The 20,068-nt window shown below is 63.5% G+C and overlaps 3 protein-coding genes across 4 annotated transcripts; 1 reads left to right on the top strand and 2 right to left on the bottom strand.

Moving 5' to 3' along the window:
* Positions 1-385: 385 nt before the first annotated feature.
* On the bottom strand, positions 386-9,462 carry LOC119715275 (death-associated protein kinase 2-like). The gene is made up of 14 exons (XM_072028170.1): positions 9,329-9,462; positions 4,296-4,384; positions 3,289-3,338; positions 2,995-3,071; positions 2,682-2,903; positions 2,455-2,593; positions 2,134-2,263; positions 1,906-1,954; positions 1,746-1,772; positions 1,474-1,626; positions 1,321-1,366; positions 1,095-1,184; positions 736-819; positions 386-616 (listed from the first exon to the last, which is right to left on the bottom strand). The coding sequence occupies exons 1-14, from the start codon at positions 9,421-9,423 to the stop codon at positions 536-538; spliced, it is 1,332 nt and encodes a 443-aa protein (XP_071884271.1). The 5' UTR covers positions 9,424-9,462; the 3' UTR covers positions 386-535.
* SH2D2A (SH2 domain containing 2A) lies at positions 4,581-9,987 on the top strand. Its single transcript, XM_072028171.1, has 8 exons — positions 4,581-5,413; positions 6,377-6,519; positions 6,799-6,953; positions 7,035-7,124; positions 7,202-7,367; positions 7,568-7,708; positions 7,885-8,379; positions 8,515-9,987. Exons 2-8 carry the CDS (start codon positions 6,391-6,393, stop codon positions 8,653-8,655), a joined length of 1,317 nt encoding a protein of 438 aa, XP_071884272.1. The 5' UTR covers positions 4,581-5,413; positions 6,377-6,390; the 3' UTR covers positions 8,656-9,987.
* An 870-nt stretch (positions 9,988-10,857) lies between these two features.
* On the bottom strand, positions 10,858-16,909 carry PRCC (proline rich mitotic checkpoint control factor). Of its 2 annotated transcripts, none has more exons than XM_072028169.1 (7): positions 16,169-16,909; positions 14,621-14,668; positions 13,650-14,249; positions 13,021-13,116; positions 11,990-12,133; positions 11,651-11,716; positions 10,858-11,296 (listed from the first exon to the last, which is right to left on the bottom strand). In XM_072028169.1, exons 1-7 carry the CDS (start codon positions 16,649-16,651, stop codon positions 11,210-11,212), a joined length of 1,524 nt encoding a protein of 507 aa, XP_071884270.1. In that variant the 5' UTR covers positions 16,652-16,909; the 3' UTR covers positions 10,858-11,209. The 2 variants fall into 2 exon arrangements, with proteins under 2 accessions (XP_071884270.1, XP_038028452.2); XM_038172524.2 differs by having other exon boundaries at positions 13,650-14,246.
* Positions 16,910-20,068: the final 3,159 nt, after the last annotated feature.

Genomic DNA, 20,068 nt, shown 5'->3' with positions numbered 1-20,068 from the left:
ACTGCGCGGGGACGGGGCCAGGGCTTGTTTGGGAAATAAAGAGGGGAGAAAACAGGGCGGCCCCCGAGCGCGGACAGCCCGGAGGGGGCCGGGAAAACTGGGTGGGGGGGGGGGACACAGGAAAATGCGCCGTGCCTCAGTTTCCCCATGGGGCTCCTTTGGGCATGGGGTCTGCGCCCCGTGGGGGTCCCCAAGGTGCCGGCTGCAGGGAGGAGGAGGAGGAGGAGCAGGAGGAAGCCGGCGTGGATGCAGGACACGAGGATGGGGGGGACGTTTATTTCGTGAGACAGCTCCGGGGAAATGGGGGGCAGAGCCCCCCGGGGGGGGGGGTCCAGCAGCAGAGCCCGGTCCGGGGGCACTGCCCCAGCGCCCCTCCAGCACCGCAGGACTGGGAGCACTGGGGCTGGGCAGCAGCCCCAGCTCCCAGGTGCTCGAAGCCACCGGAATGGGGGGGTCCCACCGGAATGGGGGGGCCCCCCCGAGGCCCCTCTTGTGGTGTGGCCCCGTTTTGGGGTCCCCTCCCCAAGGGGGGGGCTCAGGAGCAGCTGCTTCTCCGCCGGCGCAGCAGCGTGGCGGGGTGGCTGCCCTCGTCCTCCTGCTCGCTCTCGCAGCCGCGCTGGGGGGGCACAGAGGGGCTGGAGGGCACGGGGAGGACCCCCGGGCACCCCAAGCAGGGGGCACCCCATTGCACGACCCCCCCCCAAATACCCATTGCCCCCCTCCCCAGCCTCTCACCAGCTCCTCGTCCTCCGTGCGTGGGCCGCAGAGCAGCCGCATGCGGCACAGCCGGTTGCAGGCGGACACCATGTTGTAGGAGAGCTGGGGAGGGGGGGGCAGCAAGGTGGGGGTCCGGGGGGGGGCTCATCCCCTCCTCTCCCACCCCCAGACAGCAGCGTTACGGTGCCGACCCCAACACAGCCCCCTCCCCAAATGCGCCCACCCAGGAGCGGAGCGCGGCGCCCTGAGCACCCTAGGGTGGTGGCACCAAGCACCGCGGTGTGTCCCCCCCACGGCACCACGGTGCCCCCCCCCCCCGGCACCACGGTGTCCCCCCCCCACGGCACCAGGGTGTCCCCCCCCCTTTTTCCTTTCACCTTCCACTTCCTCCGGGCGTTGAACTTGCGGAAGTTTTTCATGTTGATGGAGGAACGGCTCCGCTTCGCCGCCTGCTTCCTGCTCAGGGGCTGCGGGGGCCAAGCCGGGCATCGTCCCCACGCCCCCTCCCCTGGTACACGGTGCCCGGGGATGGGGGGGGGACCCAGCCCCCCGGCCCCCCAGCCCCCCAGCCCCAGCCCTGCTCCCGCCCCAGCTCCCTCTCACCTTGATCCAGGGGTGGACGAGGCACTCGGACGCCGTCATGCGCTCCCTGAAACACGAGGGGATGGGGCGCTGGGGACGGGGGGCACCCTGGGGACGGGGACGGGGACAGAAACGGGGTCGGGGACAGGGACGGGGACAAGGACAAGGACTCACCTCGGTTCCTTCACCAGCAGCTGCCGGATGAAGTCCTTGGCCATCTCGGAGGTCTGGCTGAAGTGATGCTCCTCGAACTCGTAGGCGCCCTCCAGGACGTTGGAGAGGGTCTCGGCGTCCGTCTCGCCCTGGAAGGGGGACAAGCCGCTGAGCCTGCGGGGACACGGCGGGGACGCTGAGCACCGGGACGGCACCGGCTCGGCCACCACCCCCCCCTTATGGCACACAGCCCCCCCTGCCTCAATATCTCCCCCCCCCCAGCCCCTACTCACAGGATGTAGGTGATGACCCCGATGCTCCTGAAAGACAGAAGGGGAGGGTGGGAGGGGGCGGGGGGGGTCAGGTGCTGCCCTCCGGGGGTCTCCATGGCACCCAGGGGGGGGCTGCACCCCCAGCAGCCCCCCAGCCCCCCCCCCAGCCCCTGCTCCTCACCACATGTCGGTCGCGGAGCTCAGCGGCTCGTAGTTGATCACTTCGGGGGCTGGGGGGCGAAGGCAGAGCCGGGGGGGGGGGGGCGCACATCAGAGGGGCTGGGACCCCCAGGGTGGGCGCCCTGCCCCTGCTGCCCCCCACTCCTGCTCTGCTCCCACAGAGACAGGATTTTTGGGGTCCCACTGCCCCCCCCCCCACCCAAAGTCGGCCGGGGGGGGGGCTCGGTACCGATGTACTGGGGGGTCCCGCAGAGGCTCTTGAAGGCGACGCCGTCCTCCAGCTTCTGGGCCAGCCCGAAATCGATGATCTTGATTTGGGGCTCGGGGACGTCCTTGTCCTGCAGCATGATGTTCTCGGGCTGTGCCGGGGGGGGGCAGGATGAGGGGGTGGCAAACGGGGCCGGGCAGCACCCCCAAAACCACCCCCACCCCCCCCCAACCCACACACCCTGGGCAGGATGCGGCCACGGAGGTGCCGTGGTGTGGGTGGCACCGCGATGAAGAGGAGGAGGAGGAGGGGACGCGGGGGGGGGGGGGTTGGGGGGGGCACCTTGAGGTCGAAGTGGGCGATGTGGCGGGCGTGCAGGTACTGCACCCCCCGCAGGATCTGCGCCAGGAACCCGATGGCCTCCTCCTCCGACAGCATCTCCTTCTCGGCGATGAAATCAAAGAGCTCCCCACCGCGCATCCTGCACGGGCACGGCGATTTGGGGGGGCTCAGAAGGGGCTCAGCCACCCCCCTCCCCACCCAGGACCCCCCCCCCGTCCCCGACTCACAGCTCCAGCACCAGCACCATCTCGCTTTTGCTGGCGAAGAGGTCGTGGAGCCGCATGATGTTGGGGTGCTGCAGGTCCCGCAGGATGCCCACCTCCCTCTCCACCTGCGCCCTCTCCAGACCCCTCCGGCTGCCCCGGCCCCTCCGCGTCTTCACGAATTTGGCGGCGTAGAAAACGCCGGTGCTGCGCCGCCGACACCGCCGAACCACGCCGAAATGCCCGCTGCGGAGAGAGCCCCAAAATCCAGGCTGGCAAAAAAATAAAAAAAAAAAAAGGGGGGGGGCTGCTCCCACCCCACCGGGTCCCCCCTCACCTGCCCAGCGTCTCCAGCAGCTCGTAGAGCTCCTCCACGCTGCCCGGGTGCAGGGTGAGAGCTGCTGAGGTTTCATCCTGCCGGGGGGGCGCAGGGGGTCCCGGCTCAGCCGAATGCCTCCGGGGGGCTGCACCCAGCCCAGGACCCCCCCATAGGGCACTGTGCGCCCCCCCCCAGGTGCATGCAGGAGGGGGTTCTCCGGTGCACATCCCACGCCCTCCTGGCCCCCACCCTGCCTTGCACAAAAATCACCTCCAGGAGCCCCCACCCCAGTTCCTCCTGGCTGCCGCTCACCTGGGTGCTGTTGGAGGCCGCCCCCCCGGCCCCCCCATCCTCAGCCATCACTGAAAAGACAAAAAGAGAAAGGGGGGCACTGGGGGGGGGGCAGCGGAGCTGGCAGAGCCCCCCCCAGCTCCTCGCACCGATGGCTTTTGGCACCGCTCCTCACTGCGCCCAAGCCAAGAGGGGAAACCGAGGCAGGGCGCAGGGTCAAGGGGGGGGACCCACACCCCCCCGAGCCTTCCTCCTCACCCCACTGCGCTCTTCCTCGCTGCAGGGACAGGGGGACGGTGGCACCCTGCGGTGACAACCCCGTGGTGCCACCCTCCCCGGGGGGGGGGGGCACCCGGCCAGGCGCCGCTCGGTCCCTGACCCACGTGCTGGGACGCGCGTGGGGGCGGCTGCTGGCAGCGGCTGGAGCCGGGTGACCGTCCCCAGCATGTGACAGTGCTGGGGGGGGGCCGAGGGGGGGTCCGGCTGCCATCCATGGTCACAGCAGCCCAGATGTCCCCAGGATTTGGGGCACTTTGGCAGTTTCCTTCCAGCCCCCCGGGAGGATGCCGCAGCGAGCGCACCGCAGGCTGAGCCCAGCCGTGAGAACAGCCCCGGGTGGGGGGCTGCGAAGGGGGCAAGGGGGGGTCCCGGGGGCAGAGCGTGCACCCTGGGTGCATCCCGGGGTGGCGCAGCTCTCCAAAGGGAGACGCAGCTGATGGAGACGAGCGGAGCTGGGCGGCTGCGCGGCACCGCCCGGGGGGGTTCCCAAGAAAGCTCTCCAAATATAGGTCAGGATGCAAGGACTCCAGCCACAAAGCCCCCCCCAAGGGACTCCCAAAGCCCCCCAGGGACAATGAGAGCCCCCCAGGACCCCAAAACCCCCCTGCACTCTGCGGGGCACAGCTGAGATTTGCACCACGGGGGCTGGACGGAGCCACCCATGCGCAAGAGGGACCCAAACTCACCGAGACCCCAACCTCACCGGGACCCCAACCTCACCGGGACCCCACCTCACCGGGACCCCTTACCTCTGCCCAGCTCCGGGGGCGACGTCCCCCCGTGGGACGAGACCACGCTGTGCTCCTCACCACCTCCCTGCGCAGCTCCAGCCTTCCTCCTGCAACCCAACCGTGCGGGGGATTTTTTTTTCCCCCAAATCCCCTTTTTTTTCCCGGAATCCGGCTGCCGCTGGGGAGAGGCTGAGGAAAAGCAGCAGGAAGCGCAAAGCTCCGCGCGCCTCTGCTCCCACGGTCCCTGGAGGAACCCCCCCACGCTGTCCCCGCCCGGCCAGCTGCGGAGAGGAGCTGGGAGAGGCCTTGTAGGGTCACAGCGCTCGGCGTTTCCGCGCCTCGGCCCCTCGAGGGGTGGCCGGGAGCCGGCAGGATCGGGGCCGGTGCCGGGCACCCAGCGCCGCGGTCGCTCCGTCCGCACCCGTGAGCGCGAGGATTGCAAACAGGAAACCTGCCCGGCCGATAAAAATATTGTAACCCAACTGCCCGGAGGGGAAACAGAGCTGAGGGTGTGAAGGTAGAGAGAGGAGGGACGGCTTTCTTAAGGTGGAGAGCGCCGGGGGGCATCGCGCCCCCCCACCGCGGCCGTGGGGCTGGGGTCGCGCCGTGGGCTCTGCGCAAAGCCCCGGTGCGAGGGCTGGAAGCCAGCTCCAGCCCCAAAGTCCTGCCCAGCTGCAGGGCAGAGCCCTGCGGGGAGAAAACAAGGCAGAGCTGGGACAAATAAAGAGCTTTTTGGGGGTGCAGACGTGCTGCGGGGTGGGCGGCCAAGGGGCTGCAGCTTGCCCCCATCGGCACGGCCACCACCGGGCGCAACCCGCGCCCCCCTGGGGACCCCTCAAGGCTTTCGCAGCAGGGAACCGGCACCCGAAGGTGCTCGGGGCAGAGAGGGAGAGGGGCGAGGAGCCGCCCCCCCCCAAGTGCCCCCGCCGGCGCCGGTGCCACCCGCAGCCCCACGCCGCCTTTCCGTGACGTCGGCCCCTCCTGGCCCCGCGGTGCAGCGCCTTCGCTCGCCGCTTCCTGCCCTCGGCGGCGGCGCAACCGCGGGCGAGGCGGCAGCATTGCCCCACCGCCAGCACCCCCAAACCCCACACGGACCCCGGCTCCCGCCCCGGGTTTGGGGGTCCCGGCCGGCGGAGGTAGGTGCGAGGGATGGGGGAGAGGGGCTGGGGTCTTCCCGGGGAGGTTCGTGGCGGGGTTTGGGGCAGAAAGGGTGGGAAGCGCGCCCCGAGCACGGGGAGGTGCAGCAGCACGGTGACACGGAGCTGGTCACCGTTTGTCCCCGGGGGAAGGGGCTGTGGGGGAGAGGGGCTGAGGATAAAGGAGGTGAGGGGAGAAGGGAGCACGGCGCAGCTCCTGCGCGCCCCACGGCACCCCCCCAGCCCTGCACGGAGCCGCCCGCGCGCGGCACGGAGAGGGGCACGTGGCGAGGCCGAGCTTTGGCTCTTCTCGAGGCCACTTCGGGCCCTTCCCAGCCCTGGAGCAGCCCCAGCCCTGCCCTGGAGCCCAGCACCAGCCCGGCTGCTGTTTGCTCAGGTTGGGGCCGTGCCCTTTTGCTTTGTCAGCTTCTTCCCTGCCCCCTTCCGTGCGTTTTCGGGTGCAATTCAGGGCCGGGCGCGCCGCAGCCGCCGGTCCCCTCGGTGCTGCGCGGAGGCAGAGCCGAGCTCCCGGTCCCACGGCTCCGGGACCCACCGGGACCCCGCTCCTGGATAAGCCCCGTGACTCAGAGATGCCTCCCGTAACCCAAACGGCCCCGGCCGCTTCCACCCCCTCCAGCATCTGGTCGGGATTAATTTTGTTTTGCCGAGCGTTGGCGGCACCCGGCCGAGCCCGGGCGCTGGGCGCACGCAGAGCCCGAGCTCACACGCACGTGCCCGGGGTCCCCGTCCCCTCCGGGCACAGTTTTGCGTTTCCCCATCCCCTCCCTCTCCCCTCACCGAGTTTTGGAGGTTCTTGGGGTCCCTCCTGGGGTTTTTCTCCTGGTCCCCAGCACCGAGCGGGTTCCTGGGGAGGAGGGAGGCGAGGAGCTTATGGGGCAGCACGGGGGGAGCGTGGGACCCCCGTGAAGGCTTCACCTCAGCCTCTTCCTCTCCGCGTGCCAGGGACCGGCGGCCCCATGGACCACGAGCGTCCCCTCTTCGTCACCTTCAGACCCGAGGACAACGCAGCCAGCGCCCAGCCGGGGCCTGGCGCAGCCCCGAGAGCGGAGCAGCCCCCGGAGCAGCCCCCAGATGCTCAGGGCAGGGTAGGACGAGGGGCAGTGAAGGGTCCGGCCCCCCAGCTCCCCACCCCAGCACTCTCAGCCACCCGCAGGTACCGTGCCCCCACCCCAAAAGCCCCGCAGGGACCGTCCAGCACCGCGCAGCGACCCGGCCCCAATCCCATCCCACTCCCCCCACGGCTGGGGACTGGGACTGGGGGGCTGGCACCAGCCACCCACCACCCCGGGGGGGGCAGCAGGGCATCCTCAGGCACCCTCTGCCCCGCATCCCCCGAGCCCCAGCCCCTTTTTGCTTCCTCCCAGGCGCTGCCGGGGTGGCCCCCGGCCGGGGGGGGTGCGCAGCCGGAGCTGGTGGCCCTTTGGGCGCGCACCAGGCTGTGGTTCGAGCAGACGCAGGCGGGGAGGTTGGGAGCCGAGGGCGAGCTCCCAGCCTGGTTCCACGGCTTCCTCAGCCGCAGGTGAGCAGGGGGGCGACCCCGCAACGTAAGGGGGGGGCACAGGGGGATGGGGGAGCTTCCTTCACCCACCCCACCCCGCAGGGACACGGAGCTGCTGCTGCGGGACCGGCCGCCGGGCTGCTTCTTGGTGCGCTTCAGCGAGAGCACCGTGGGCTTCGTCCTGTCCTACAGGTGAGGGACCCCAGCCGGGGGGGCTCGGCCCCTCGTTTCGCCGCTGTTAACCCCCCCCCCCGTCCCCGTCCCCGCAGGGGCAGGGAGCGCTGCAGGCACTTTGTGCTGGACCAGCTGCCCGACGGGCGCTACGTGATCCTGGGGGAGTGCAGCGCCCACGCCGAGCTGGGCGCGCTGCTGCGGCACCATGCCACCGCCCCCATCGCGCCCTACCGAGAGCTCCTGACCGTGCCGTGCCCACGGGTGAGGATCTGAGGATCTCCCCCCCCCCTCCCTTTTATTGCTGTAATTAACCCCCTTCGTTAGCCCCCCGCCGCCCGCGGAGGCGTTCCTGCTTCTCGAGGGGTGCCGAGGCCACGGGGCAACCAGGTAAAACCAAACCTGGGCTTGGTGCCCCCCGGTCTGCGCCCTGCCCTGTGCTCACCCCAATCCTCTCACCGCAGCAGGAGAAGCCCCCCGGGGGGGTGCAGCCCCCCAGCAGCACCTCCCCATCGCCAGCGACCCCAGCATACAGCACCGTGGCCAAGGGGCCACCAGGAGCCAGGCAGGTGGCCACGGACGGCACCGATGGGGGCTCCGGGGAGGTAAAGGCAAGGCTGGGGGGGGGACGGGGGCGCTTCCAGAGCAGCTGCAGGGTGCAGGGATGTGGTTGGGGCGAGGACGGCTCCGATCCATGGGGATGGTGTTGGGGTGGGGACGGCACAGCCCCCCCGGGCTGCCCCCAGCCTTCCTTTTCGCTCCTTTTTTCCCTCTCCCCCAGGCTCCCAGCACCCCTCCGCCGCTCCCGGCCAAGGTGGGCTCCTCGTCAGCCCCCCAGGGGCTACTAATCCGGGCTGGGAGCGGAGGGGCAGCCCCCGAGGGTCCCTCCAGCCAGCGTGAAGCCGTCCCCCCCGAGCCCCCCGAGGCCAAGTACCAGCAGCTCGTGCGCTTCCACACCTACGCCGAGCCCCGCGAGCGCACGGAGCCGGAGGAGCCCATCCCCTTCTACGCCATGGGCCGGGGCTGCGAGCCCCCCCCCGAGGAGAACGTCTACTCCGAGGTGGCCCCAGCCCAGAGGGAGCTGCCCCCCCTGCTCCCCAGGGGGGCGCGGGGTCCCCTCTCCACGCTGCCCCCCCCCAAGGCAAGGGCGCCCACCAAGCCTGCGCACCGCCGCCTGTTCCGCAGCTTCTCCAGCCAAGCTTCCAGGAGGAGGCAGCCCCCAGCGGCCCCCAGCGTGGGTGGGGGGCTGAGAGGAGCCCCCAGCCCACCCCTGGAGGTGCGTGTCCCCCCCCTCGTCCCACCACCGAGGTGCTGGGAGCCAAGCTCCAGGTGCGGTGGCGCGGTGCCGGGCTCTCTGGCTAAGGCTAAGGCACCATCTCAGGGGGGTTTTCCCTCCCCGTCCCACCCCCAGACCCCAAGGAACCCCTCCATGGAGTTTGACGACCCCATTTACGGGCAGAGGAAGAGCAGCGCCACGAGAACTGCAGCCCCCCCGGGGCAGGAGGGGCAGGAGAACATTTACGAGCAGCTTTCCGGAGAGGAGCGACCCTGAAAGGTCCACGGGAAAAACCTCAACCGCCTGCCCAAAACACATCCCCCTCCTCTGCACCCCAACGAGCCCCTGGTTGTGGGGCACAGCCCCACGGAAGGAGCAGCCCCCCCAAAGCAGAAACCGGCCCCTCGGCAGCCCCAAACCCATGGGCAGCACCCGAGGGCTCCGCAACGGGATCCGAGCGCCCTTCCCACGGGAGCGAGAGGGCTCCGAGGGGGCAGGAAGGAGGCGCCGAATTCATCTTCGCAGAAGGAGGAGGCTCGGAATAGAAGCAGGGCGGAGGAGGAGGAGGCTGCTCTAGGAAAAACAGGCGGCTTCCAAGCAGGGCTGCTGCCTCCGGAGCCTGACACCGAGCTGGCCGCGAGCCGGAGAGGTGCCGCGAGGCCAAAACTGCCCGCAGGTGTCTCCAGGCTCAGCCACAAAAAGACACAAAAAAAAGCCACAAAAAGCCAGGAAAAAAGCCACGAAAAGACAGAAAAAAAAAGCCACAAAACCCAGAGCTGCCCCGTGGTGTTCCCTGCACCCCCTGAACCCCGAGCTCCTCGCCCTGGCCGCGGTGCCAGCGGCTGCGGGGCTCCAGCGGGGTCCTGGTGCGGGCACAAGGGAGGCAAAAACCCGAGCTCGGACGTGTTGGAGCCTCAAAGTGATGAGGGGAAGGGAGGCCGGGGGTTACCTCTGGGAAAATCGCCGCTGTTTTCCCCCCCCCCGGAGCCTTTCCTCGGTTGCTGTCGCCCGGCCGAAAGCAGAGCAAGAGGCGGCCGCTGCCATCGCCCTCCGCGCAGCTCCCCTCTGGTGTTAAAAATGGGCAATTACACGAGGAAACGGGAAAAATTCGAGTCTCTGCGAGCTGCCCTCGCCCCCAGGCCACCAGGACAAGGTGGGCGAAACCTGGATTTTTTACCAAAAAAAATAACAGAGCAGAGAGCAAAAGCCACGGAGCTGCTGCTCAGGACCACCGCGTTTGGCAAAGGCACCAAAATGAGCGGTTTTGGACCAGTTCTGCCCCAAAACACCTGGGGAAGCACCGCCTCGAGCCCCCCGTGCTGGAAACAGGCGGGGGTCGGTTCAGTTCAAAGTTTATTCCTTTATCAAATCTCTTTGCAGAGGATTTTCGGTGTACAGAGAAGAAACGAATAAATTACCGGACAGGAACTTTATTCCGCTCGTTCAGATACTCCAAAGGGGCTCTGCAAAGTCCTAAAACATCCAGGGAGCTAAACTAGAAATCGGGGTCATCTGCAAACAGCCTAAGAAAAGAATTCGCTCAGCGGGGTTCGGTTTTTGTTTGCTTGTTTTTAACAGGTAACGTGGGAGGGGAAAAAAAAAAAACAAGCTGCTGGAATTCTTCTAAGTGGAATAACAAATATTTAACCGCCCCGCACGCTCTGGTGCACAACAAAACCAGAGGCCAAAGAGATTTGGGCACGGCTGCACGATTTGCAGTCATTCCACCGAGCTCCAATACCTTAAATTAAAGATTTTGTTTTAAAAAGTTCGGGCTGGCCACGCTCTCCTCTTCCCAGCCAGCGGGGTCGGGGTAACACTTAATCAGATACGAGGCCTTTAGGGGGAAGGGAATTGATACAAACGAGCTGAAGAGCTGAAAAATAAATGTACAGGAGGCAGCTTTCGGCTGTGCCTGCTGCAGGAAACGCTGCCTCGCTCAGAGCTCCCTGCCAGTCGGTTCAAGAAGCGTGGAGAGCGGCTCGGTACAGCACTGGAGGCCTTGGGTCAGGGGGAGGAGAAAAAAGGGGAAAGAAAAAAAAAGGAAATGACAAAATGACACACACACACCAAGCACGGACAGCCAAAAGCTGTCTGGAGCTGGCGGAGATCCGCGCTGCTCGCTGCATCTTCCACTTTTCACTTCTGGTCCGGGCTCCGAGCTGTCTCTGCTTCTCCTCTGCAGCAGGAACGTGAGCTTCCTCCCAGCACGCGGTGGGACAGCCAGGTCGGTGCAGCCAAGCCCAAAAAACACAAACTCAGCCACACAGACACACACAGAGAATAAATCACCCACGAGAGGAGCATGGGATTTACTCAGACAAAATTAAACAGCCACGAGGATGGTTCAAATCAAATGACAAAAAATAAAAACAAAACAAAAAAAACACAAAAACCAGGCTTGCTCTCGAAACTCGGCGCCCTCCAGGAAGAAAAATTACACTCTCAACGCACAGCGAGCCCAAAAAAAAAGGAGCAGAGCGGGCAATGGAAGTTTATTGAGACTCTGCCTCGGGTTCCAGCGGCGAGGCTGCTTCGGAGGAGGCGCAGCCCCTGCACCTCCAGGACCAGAGCTCCGAGCCTCGCACCAGGTCCCCGCAGCCGCCTCGGGGCTGCCGCCAGCTGCACCCAACAGAGCCGGGGCCAACCTTCCACGGTGCTGCTTGTGAGGACGAGGGGAAAGGTTCCAGGTGGAGTTTTGGGAATGGTTTGCCTTCAACCTTCTTCCTCCTGCCCCCAGCGGACAGCGTCCTGCACGGCCTGGGCGGTCTGCGAAGGTCTGGCACCGTGGGTCACCCGGGCCAGCAGCCAAAAAGTGGGGCTGGAGGCGTTAAAATCCGTACTTGGCTTGAGTCTGCCGTCGGCTGAGCTTGTTTTCGGACCACGTGTTTTTCAGTTCCAGTTCTCTCTCCTTGGCCTGCAGAAAGGGAGCAGGGTTAGCAGCGGGTTAGCAGCGAGGCGCCGCGCGCTGACTCAGCGGCGCTGCCCCTGCTGCTTCCAGGAGCCAGCAAAAATCATCCTGAGCAGCACGAATCCAGCCCGGCCGTGCTGAAATGCAGCTGCTTTTGAGGGAGGCTCTGGGCTGCCGTGCGGAGTGAAGGCAGGAAGGAAGGAGTCTCGTAACCGAACGCGGCCGCGCATGCGCCCAGGCAGGGAGGGGAAGGGGGAAGGTGAAGCAAAGCAAAAAAAAAAGCAGGCAGGCGCTCAGCTCGGACCCGCAGCACGTCCCCAGCCCCCTAATTCTGTCCCCGTCGGTTCCCAGGCCGCTCACCTGGTGGATCAGGTAGGTGATCTGGTGTTTCCTCCTCTGCTGCCCCGTGGGCTGGTCTCCTTTTTTCTAGAAAGCAAGAGCAAAGAACCTGAGCCTGGGGAGGCACCGACACGAGACGAGAGCCTGCACGGAGGCACTTCAGGTTTTGGTTTCACATTCAGGGCTTTGGGAAGCCCTGCAGTTCCCTGAATTATTTACACAGCTCACAAGACGAGGCTCCCCCATCCCTCCCCACTCTGCTGACCGCACAGAGCCCAATACAGCTCCGGCTGTGGCCAAAACAGGAACCAAAAAAGATCCCCAAAAGCCCAGGCAGCACTTCTGCCTCTCTTCCCGCACCTTGCTGAATGATTTCATGGTTTTCTCCTCTGTTAAGGATTTGGTCAACCACTGCTGGGCTCCACTCAGCTGGTCGTCACCCTTGATATCCACAAAGTTGATCTCTTCTCTCCCCCGATTTCGCTTCCCTTGCAGGCGTTTGAACTGAAAGAAGAACAGAAAAAATTGAAGTTAAACACACGTCACCGCCACCAAAAACAACCCAAAGCAAGCGGAGGTAGCTGGAGCCCAACCCTCTGCTCCCTGAGCATGGGGCAGGTCCCATCACCACGCATTTTCCCAAGGAGGGATTTTTTCTCTAAGATGTTCTGATCTGTAACAAAGCAGAACTCTCCTGAACTATTCAACCTCAAGGTTATAACCCCATTTTTCCATGCAGAATGGAAAACGTTGACCCTGGCTTTGACTCGTGCTCAGGAGAAGCCCCTCAGCCTCTCAAGCCCCTTGTTTTAGTGCAAGAGGAGCACCTCAGGCTGCTGCCAGACAGACCCTGCCTCGCTCAAATCCACCTCAAAAGCGCAGAGGCCCCTCAGAGGAAGCGAGCAGCAGACGGGCTGTCTTCTGCAGCACTCACTGCTTCTGCTACCGGGGCTGGCAGCTTCTAGATTAGATCAACAATGAGAGGTGGCGTGCTGTTTGTGTTTTTTTTTCTCTTAAATGGGTTTCTGAGCTCGAGTTCTTGAGGGTTTGAAGGCTGTGGGGAGTCCACGGCTGCGCTAGAGGAACCACGAAGGTACCTGAACGCAGCTCCTCACACCTCGGCTGCCCTACACATCCCCAGTGAGAAGAGCACTGGGCTAGGTGGAAATAACAAAGTCACCAGCTTAGAAAGCAAGGAAATCCACCTGCAGCAGCCCCACGCAGTGCTGGAGGGGCTCAGAGTGCCCACAACACACCCCTAAACCCCACGGAGCAGTGATGGGGTCCGGCCAGGCACGGAGCACAGCTCAGGACCGGGATCCTTCAGGTCCTACAATCCTAACAGAGCTTAAACACAAACTCCTCGGGGGGATAGAGAGCAAAATGCCAACCGCTTCGTCGTCGAGGAAGGAGGAGTCGGTGCTCATCTCCTGCGGCGCGCCCTGGGCTGCTTCTGCCTCCTGGTAGTAGCCGCTGCTGTAATAATCCTGTCGGCAGAGGGAAAGCAGTCGGTCACCACAGCAAAAACGAGACTGATCCCGGAGCACAGCACCCACGGGGGGCTCTGAGAGGCAGCCCCAAGCCTCGTTCCCCCTCCCCGATGAGCTGCTGGCTTCTCAGCGAGGATTTTGTGCATGCTCTGGGGAGGGCAGCACGTTACACGTGTGCCTCCTCCCGTGGCAGAGGCGGTCGTTGCTTCTCATTCCTGTTTTTTTTTTTATTTTGTCAGAGCAAAGGCCCTGCTGAATTGCTCGAAACCAGCTGGCTGCAGCCATCGGCCCGGGTTCTGCACCCAGCCAGCAGCAGGGGCAGCTCTGCCGGGGGCATTTTAACGCCAGCACGCCCATTAAACATTTATCCAGCAAAGAGCATCCGTGGCTGCGCTGCCAGAGGAGCCCTGCTCTAAGTGCTGCGGATCCCCGCTCCTCATCCCTGCGAGCTCAGCTGGGGGAGAACCCCAAAAACCCCAAAAACCCCACAAAAGCCCCATCCAGCTCCCCCCGAGGGGCAATTAACCCACCTGGTAATAAGCCCCCGGCACGCCAGCGTCCCCATAAGCAGGGAAGTGGCCGTAGGGCTGGCTGCTGTACTCCTCCCCAGCTTTGGGCAGCCAGCCGTGCTGAGCACCGCTGGAACCCGCGCCCGTCTTGAATTCCAGCGGGGCGTTGGCAGCAGCGTCCTGGAATTGAGGCTCGGGCTCCGTCCCGGGCGGCGGCTCCTCCGCCAGCGCCGCGCCGGGGTACGAGTAGGGCTCGGAGGCCACGAGGCCGGGCTGGCTCCTGTCAGACAAGGAGAAGTAGTTCTCTGGCTCGAGCTCGTCGTCGCTGTCGTCCTCCTCCTGCGTGATCTGCTTGGTTACCTGCAGGGCAGCGCTCTTGGCGGCGGCTTTGATGGCAGAGGGGGAGGGAGTGGTGGGCACCGCCGGCTTGGACGGAGGTTTGGGTTTGGAGGAGGAGGAGGAGGAGGAGGAGGGGGTCTTGGCGGGTTTTGCCTCGCTGGCGCTGTCGGGTGCTTTCCTCGAGACGGCGTGGGGCACAAGTAACCGGTTGGGCTCTTTCACCGTCAAGTTCTTGGGCTGAGGAAGCAGAGCGGACAAGCCGGAGCCCTCGCCGCGCCCCTGCTGAGCCCCACACGGGGCGAAGGGATGACAGAAATCAGAGGTGAGCGACACCGTTCCACTCAAACGACTCCCTGCTAATTATCCCCCCGCTCCTAACGACGTTAACGGCTCAGCACAACTTCCAGCAGCAGGGCTTGAAAGGAAAAGCAGGGCTTGCCGCTATCTGCCCGCTCCCCAGGTGAAGGCATCCTTCATCTGACACCTGCATTTAGGAAATTTCCCCCAAAACGGCCTTGCCACCCCAGGAATTTTATCCCCAGACTGCTCTGCACTAATCAGAGTGACTAATTTATAAAGGAGGAAGCCCGAGATGCTCAGCCGAGTGCTTATTTCCTGAGAAATTCACTGAACCCAGCGTCCCCGGCACTCACCTGGGGGGTATTTTTCTTCCTTGCTGGTTCATCTTCCTCCGAATCTGACTGAGAAAGAGAAACAGAGCTTAGCACAACCTGAGATGTCAAAAAAAACAACTTTCAGCCATTAACAGCTTGTCAGTTTTTGCTTTGAAGAGCAGAGAGTCGCAGCAGCACGGCTCTGGGCTCAGGAGCTGTGAGGAACGTGGCTAAAAAGCAACAGCGGGGCTGTGGTCAGGCGCCACCACGCTCCTGCTGAGGCATCGGAGGCAGAAAAAGAGAGAAAAAAGGTAAATGTGCTGCCCACAGCACACACAGCCACGAGACCTGGTGTTATTTAGAGGCAGCTGCGTCTGCTGTGGTCAGGGCAGGGGCAAAAAATAAAACAAGGGGGGGGAAAAAAAAGAAAAAAGCTTTGCAAAGCTTTTCTTTTTTTTTTTTTTTTTAGCAAAAAAAGAAAAAAGATTTGCAGCATCACCTCGTGCAGCCTCCTCGGAGCAAGAATTAAAGGCTGAGCTCCAGCCTGAGCTCGGTTATCCAAATTGGGGAGCAAAAAGGGGATTTGTAAACCAAATTCCTGAATTTTCAAGGTGTTTTTTTTTAGTGCTGAGCAGCCTCGATCATTTTCTGGCTCGGCAGAGCACTTTGCAGGGATTACAGGAACCGAGGAGCTCTGCCAGCTCGCTGCCTGAATTATAGAACAGGCCCAGGAAGGAGGCCACGCGTAAAGAAAAGAGTCGGGAGCCGCAGGCAAACCTCGTGGCTGCCATTCGGAGACAGGAGCCAGCCCAGGAACCGCCCCGAAGGGGCAACCTAAAAAGCAGGAGGAGGAGGATGGGGCGAGGAAGGCAGCGGGATTTGGGGAATTTGGGGTTTTGAAGGTGTTTCTCTTCGCCACCACGAGGACCTGCAGCGCTTCTGTCAGAGCTAAGGGGTGGGGAAAAGAGGGGGAGGGAGTCCCTCTCACCCCTTCTTGCCCCTGTAAAGCCAGAGGTGCCACCCCGAGCGATGGGGGCAGCTCCCCCGTGTCCCCAAAACGCCGACCCTAAATCCACAACCCCAGCAGGGCAGACGGACAAAGTCCCACGTGGGCCGTGGGATGGGAAGAGCCGCGTCGCTGCCAGGTCCCAGCGTGGTTGTGGCGCTCAGCGGGGACACAGACAGAAAAATAAAAGGGGAAAAGGGAAATGGGGGCTCCACTGGGTGTGGGTGCTGCGGAACCCCATAAAACACGGGGCAACCCTAAAAAAAAGAAGGAAAAGGGGAGAGAGAAACGATTCCCTCGAGGTCTGGAGGACACCTGGAGCGGATTTTGGGGACACCCCAAGCCCGGCCCCGCGGCTGCAAAGCGTGGGGGATAAAGCGGGGTGCAAATGATCAGGGTTTGGGGGCATTGTGGTTGTAAATAAGGTTTTTGCTCCAGTAAATAAGGTTTTTGCTGCAGTAAATAAGGTTTTTGCTCCAGTTTAACTCCCCAAAGAGCTTTAGGATCAGGGCCGGCAGCTGGCCCAGGGCTCCCTGCCACCCCCACCACCACAATGGGGGGGGGGCCGGCTCCATACTCACATCTCCCTCCTGCAGCTCGGGCACCACGATCCTCACCGGCTCCGTCCTCTTCTTGGCCCTGGGGAGGCTCAGATCCCCCCCAACCCCGTGGGGGGTGTTCCTGGGGGGGGGCAGCAGCAGCAGCCGCCCCCCGGGCCTGGGTCGCTGCTCCTCGGGCCCCCCAGATGAAGAGGCCGAGGGGGTCCCAAAGGCCTTGAGGGGCCCCGGGGGGGCCGTGAGGAGAGGAGGAGGCGGCGGAGGAGGAGGAGGAGGGGAAGGGGAGGAGGAGGAGGGGGGGGGGAAGCCGCCAGGAGGGGGCCGGGAGGTTTTGGGGGGGGGCAAAGCGGCGAAAAGGCCCCGAGGCCGAGGCAGGGCGGCGGCCTCCTCCCCCCCCCCCTCATCATCATCATCTTCATCCCCTTCCTCCTCCTCCTCCTCCTCCTCCCCCGCGGCCCCCTCCGCGTCGCTGTCCTCCTCGCTGCTGGCGTAGGCCACCAGGGACATGGCCCCCCCCCGGCCAGGCGCTACGCGAGGCCGGGGATCCGCCCCGCCCGCCTAGGCCGCGGCCTACCGGGGACGAACGAGGGAAGGGGGGGGCGAGGTTAAGCCCCCATGGAGACCCCCCCCCGGCCCCGCAGCAGCCTCCGCGGCCTCAGCGCTCGCAGATAATGGCCGCCGGCCGCGCTCGATCCCCCCCCCCCCTCCTCCTCCTTCTTCCCCTCCGCCTCTGCCGCCGCCGTTGCCCGGCCGCCGAACTACAACTCCCAGCAGGCCCCGCGCGCCGCCCACCGCCCGCTTCCCAGCGGGCCCCGCCGCGGGGCATCATGGGAGATGGAGTCCGCGAGTAAGGGCGGGAGGTGGGGATGGGAGGGGGGGAAGGAGCTGACATGGCGGCTGCGCGGGGAGGCCGGGGGCCGCCTGGAGGCCGCGTGGTGAGGCCGAGCGGGGAGAAAAGGCCTCGGGGCCTCCCCCTCGAGGCCTCCCCGTCGAGGCCCAGCGGGCTCCGCTCTCCCCTCCCCGTGCCTCGTGCCCACCCCCCCCCCTCCGGACTACAACTCCCAGCAGCCCCCGCGCCGCCCCCATACCCCCAGGCCGCGCAGCAGAGTGAGGGCGGCTCGAGCGGGGACTACAACTCCCAGCGTGCCCCGCGGCCCGCCCGCCGCCGCCATCTTGGGGCCGTTGTCACGGCGAGGCCCCGGGCCCGGTGCCCCCCCCCCCCCCCCCGGTGCAGCCATTTGCTGAGCGGGGCACGGGGAAAATGGACGCGGGGCCGCGCCCGGGGCCTTGGGCAGGGCGAGAGGCACGGGGCGGTGTGGGGACACGGGCACCGGCCCCAAAACCTGCCCCGCTCCTGTACCTGTGCAGGTCCTGGTCCCATAACGTGTCCCAGTCCCGTACAGTGCTCTGACCCCATAATATGTCCCAGTCCCATACACGGCTCCGACCCCATAACGTGCCCTGGTCCCATACACTGCTCTGATCCTATAATCCAGTCCCGTACACTGCTGTGACCCCATAACCCGGTCCCATGCACTGCACCAGCTCCATAACCTGTCCTGGTCCCATACACTGCTCTGATCCCATAACCCAGTCCCATACACTGCTGCGACCCCATAACCTGGTCCCATACACTGCACCAGCCCTGTAACCTGCCCTGGCCCCATACACTATCTGACCCCATAATGTGCCCCAGTCCCATACACTGCACCAGCCCTGTAACCTGTCCCAGTCCCATACACTGCTGTGATCCCATAACGTGCCCCAGTCCCATATACTACTCTGATCCCATAACCCAGTCCCGACACTGCTGTGAGCCCATAACCTGGTCCCATACACTGCACCAGCTCTGTAACCTGTCCTGGTCCCATACACTGCTCCGACCCCATAACCCATCCCAGTCCCAAACACTACACCGGCCCTGTAACCTGCCCAGGTCCCATACCTCTGCCTGTCCTGATCCCACACACTGCTCTGACCCCATAATCTGTCCCATGCACCGTGCCTGCCTCATACCCGTTAGTGTCCTGGCCCCATAACCTGCTCTGGCCCCAATCCTACACCCCGCTCCAGCCCCATACCTGTCTGTGTCCCAGTCCCATAACCTTTGCTTGTCCTAGTGGGGCCGGTTTGGCTTCCCCCATGTGGGTCCCAACCCCTTTCCCCAGAATTATGGCCTCCCCCCGTGCCCGAACGGCAAGCCCCGCTCTCGGCCCCAAAACACGGCCCCATTGTGCTCCCCCCGGCCACGGGGACGCGATCCCGGGAAGGGAAATGGGAGAGACCCCACAAACGAGGGGTGCGGGTGTTATGGGGCCATGATGGCAGGGACCTGGGGGATGAGGGTCCGGGGTTGTCAGGATCGCCTTCGCCTCCCCAAATTCTTTTGGGGCTGGCGGCGCCCCCCAAGCAATGGGGTCCTGTGCCCCCTCCTGCTGCTTGTCTGAGCTGTTTTGGGGCTAATTAGGAGAAATTTGGGCAAGGAAAGAGGGCGGGGGGTGCAGAACCCCAAGGCGAGCATTTGGGGAACTTTGGGGGGGAAACGCAGGAGGGAACCCGCCCAGCACCCCAAAATTCGACCCCCCAGCACCCAAAGATTCCCCTTCGTGCCTCATTTGGTGCACCCGGGGTGATCCCGGTACCCGCACAGCGCCGGGGAGTTCCTAAAAAAATATTTGGGATTTGGGGGCTTTTCTGGGCAAAAAAAAACATGAAAGCACCCCAATTTGGGATTCGGGGCTACAGAGATGCACCAGCAGCCTGGTGCCCCTTCCCTGAGCAGGAATTAAAACTCTGTGTGTGTTTTAATTAATTTCCCAAATTGCTTCCCAAATTATTTCCCAATTTTCTTCCCAAATTAATTCACAATTCCCAATTTTCTTCCCAAATTAATTTCCAAATTTCTCCCCAAATTATTTCCCAAATTAATTTCCAAATTTATTCCCAAACTCCCAATCTTCTCCCCAAATCATTTCCCAAATTAGTTCCCAAATTTCTCCCCAAATCATTTCCCAAATTCCCAAATTCCTTCCCAAACTCCCAATTTTCTCCCCAAATCATTTCCCAAATTAATTCCCGGATTTCTTCCCAAATCATCTCCCAAATTAACTCCCAAATTAATTCTCAAACATCTTCCCAAATTAATTCCCATTTTTCTTCCCAAATTACTTCCCAAATCTCTTCCCAGATTATTTCCCAAATTAATTCTCAAACTTCTTCCCAAATCATTTTCCAAATTAATTCCCAGATTAATTCTCAAATTTATTCCCAAATTATTTCCAAATTCCCAAATCTCTTCCCAAATTAATTCCCAAATTCCTTCCCAAATCATTTTCCAAATTAATTCCCAAATTCATTCTCAAATTTCTTCCCAAATTATTTCCCAAATCCCTAAATCTCTTCCCACATTCTTTCCCAAACTCATCCCCAAATTTCTTCCCAAATTCTTTCCTAAATTAATTCCCCATTTTCTCCCCAAATTAATCCCCAATTTTCTCCCCAAATACCATTCCCAAATCCCTTCCTTCCCAAACTTGGCTCACAAACGGCGCCGAACACCCCCCCTAGAAACTCCCCCCCGCCCCCTTATCCCCACGCATGGCTAATTAGGGGCGTGTTAATTATTTTTGCAGACGTGACCCTACACGGGGGGGGGGGGGGGCGCGCAAAATCGGGAGCGCGCTTGCGCCAGGGCGGCCAAGGGAGCGCGGAGCGCCTCGAGCGGCGGGGAGGGGATTTTTTTTTTTTTCCTTTTTTTTTTCTTTTTTTTTTTTTTTGGGGGGGGGTGGGGGGGGGAAAGAAGAAGGGATTTGGGGGGGGCCGGGGGAGGGCGCAGTTGAATTCAAACACAAACAACTGCATGGGGCAGGGGCCCGCCGCGCCGCGCCGCTCCTAGCACCGGGGCCGCCGCCCCCCCCGCCCCCC

The sequence above is a fragment of the Anas platyrhynchos genome, chromosome 26 (assembly GCF_047663525.1).
Source record: "Anas platyrhynchos isolate ZD024472 breed Pekin duck chromosome 26, IASCAAS_PekinDuck_T2T, whole genome shotgun sequence".
NCBI lineage: Eukaryota > Metazoa > Chordata > Aves > Anseriformes > Anatidae > Anas > Anas platyrhynchos.
Note: the sequence above shows the minus strand (reverse complement) of the source record. Positions and strands in the feature narration are given on the sequence as shown.

Bases quoted from the DNA above. Each gene is read 5' to 3' on its own strand.
- LOC119715275 (XM_072028170.1), bottom strand. From the start codon at position 9,423: ATGGCAGCGGCCGCCTCTTGCTCTGCTTTCGGCCGGGCGACAGCAACC. The intron at 2,904-2,994 runs GTGAGGGGGGAC...CTCTCTCCGCAG, and splicing joins CTGCTGGAGACGCTGGGCAG to CGGGCATTTCGGCGTGGTTC. The intron at 617-735 runs GTGAGAGGCTGG...GTGCCCCCCCAG, and splicing joins GCACGGAGGACGAGGAGCTG to CGCGGCTGCGAGAGCGAGCA.
- PRCC (XM_072028169.1), bottom strand. From the start codon at position 16,651: ATGTCCCTGGTGGCCTACGCCAGCAGCGAGGAGGACAGCGACGCGGAG. The intron at 14,669-16,168 runs GTGAGTATGGAG...TCTCTTTCTCAG, and splicing joins CCGAGCTGCAGGAGGGAGAT to TCAGATTCGGAGGAAGATGA. The intron at 13,117-13,649 runs GTGGGTTAATTG...CTCTGCCGACAG, and splicing joins TGCCGGGGGCTTATTACCAG to GATTATTACAGCAGCGGCTA.
- SH2D2A (XM_072028171.1), top strand. From the start codon at position 6,391: ATGGACCACGAGCGTCCCCTCTTCGTCACCTTCAGACCCGAGGACAAC. The intron at 6,954-7,034 runs GTGAGCAGGGGG...CCCACCCCGCAG, and splicing joins CACGGCTTCCTCAGCCGCAG to GGACACGGAGCTGCTGCTGC. The intron at 7,368-7,567 runs GTGAGGATCTGA...CTCTCACCGCAG, and splicing joins TGACCGTGCCGTGCCCACGG to CAGGAGAAGCCCCCCGGGGG.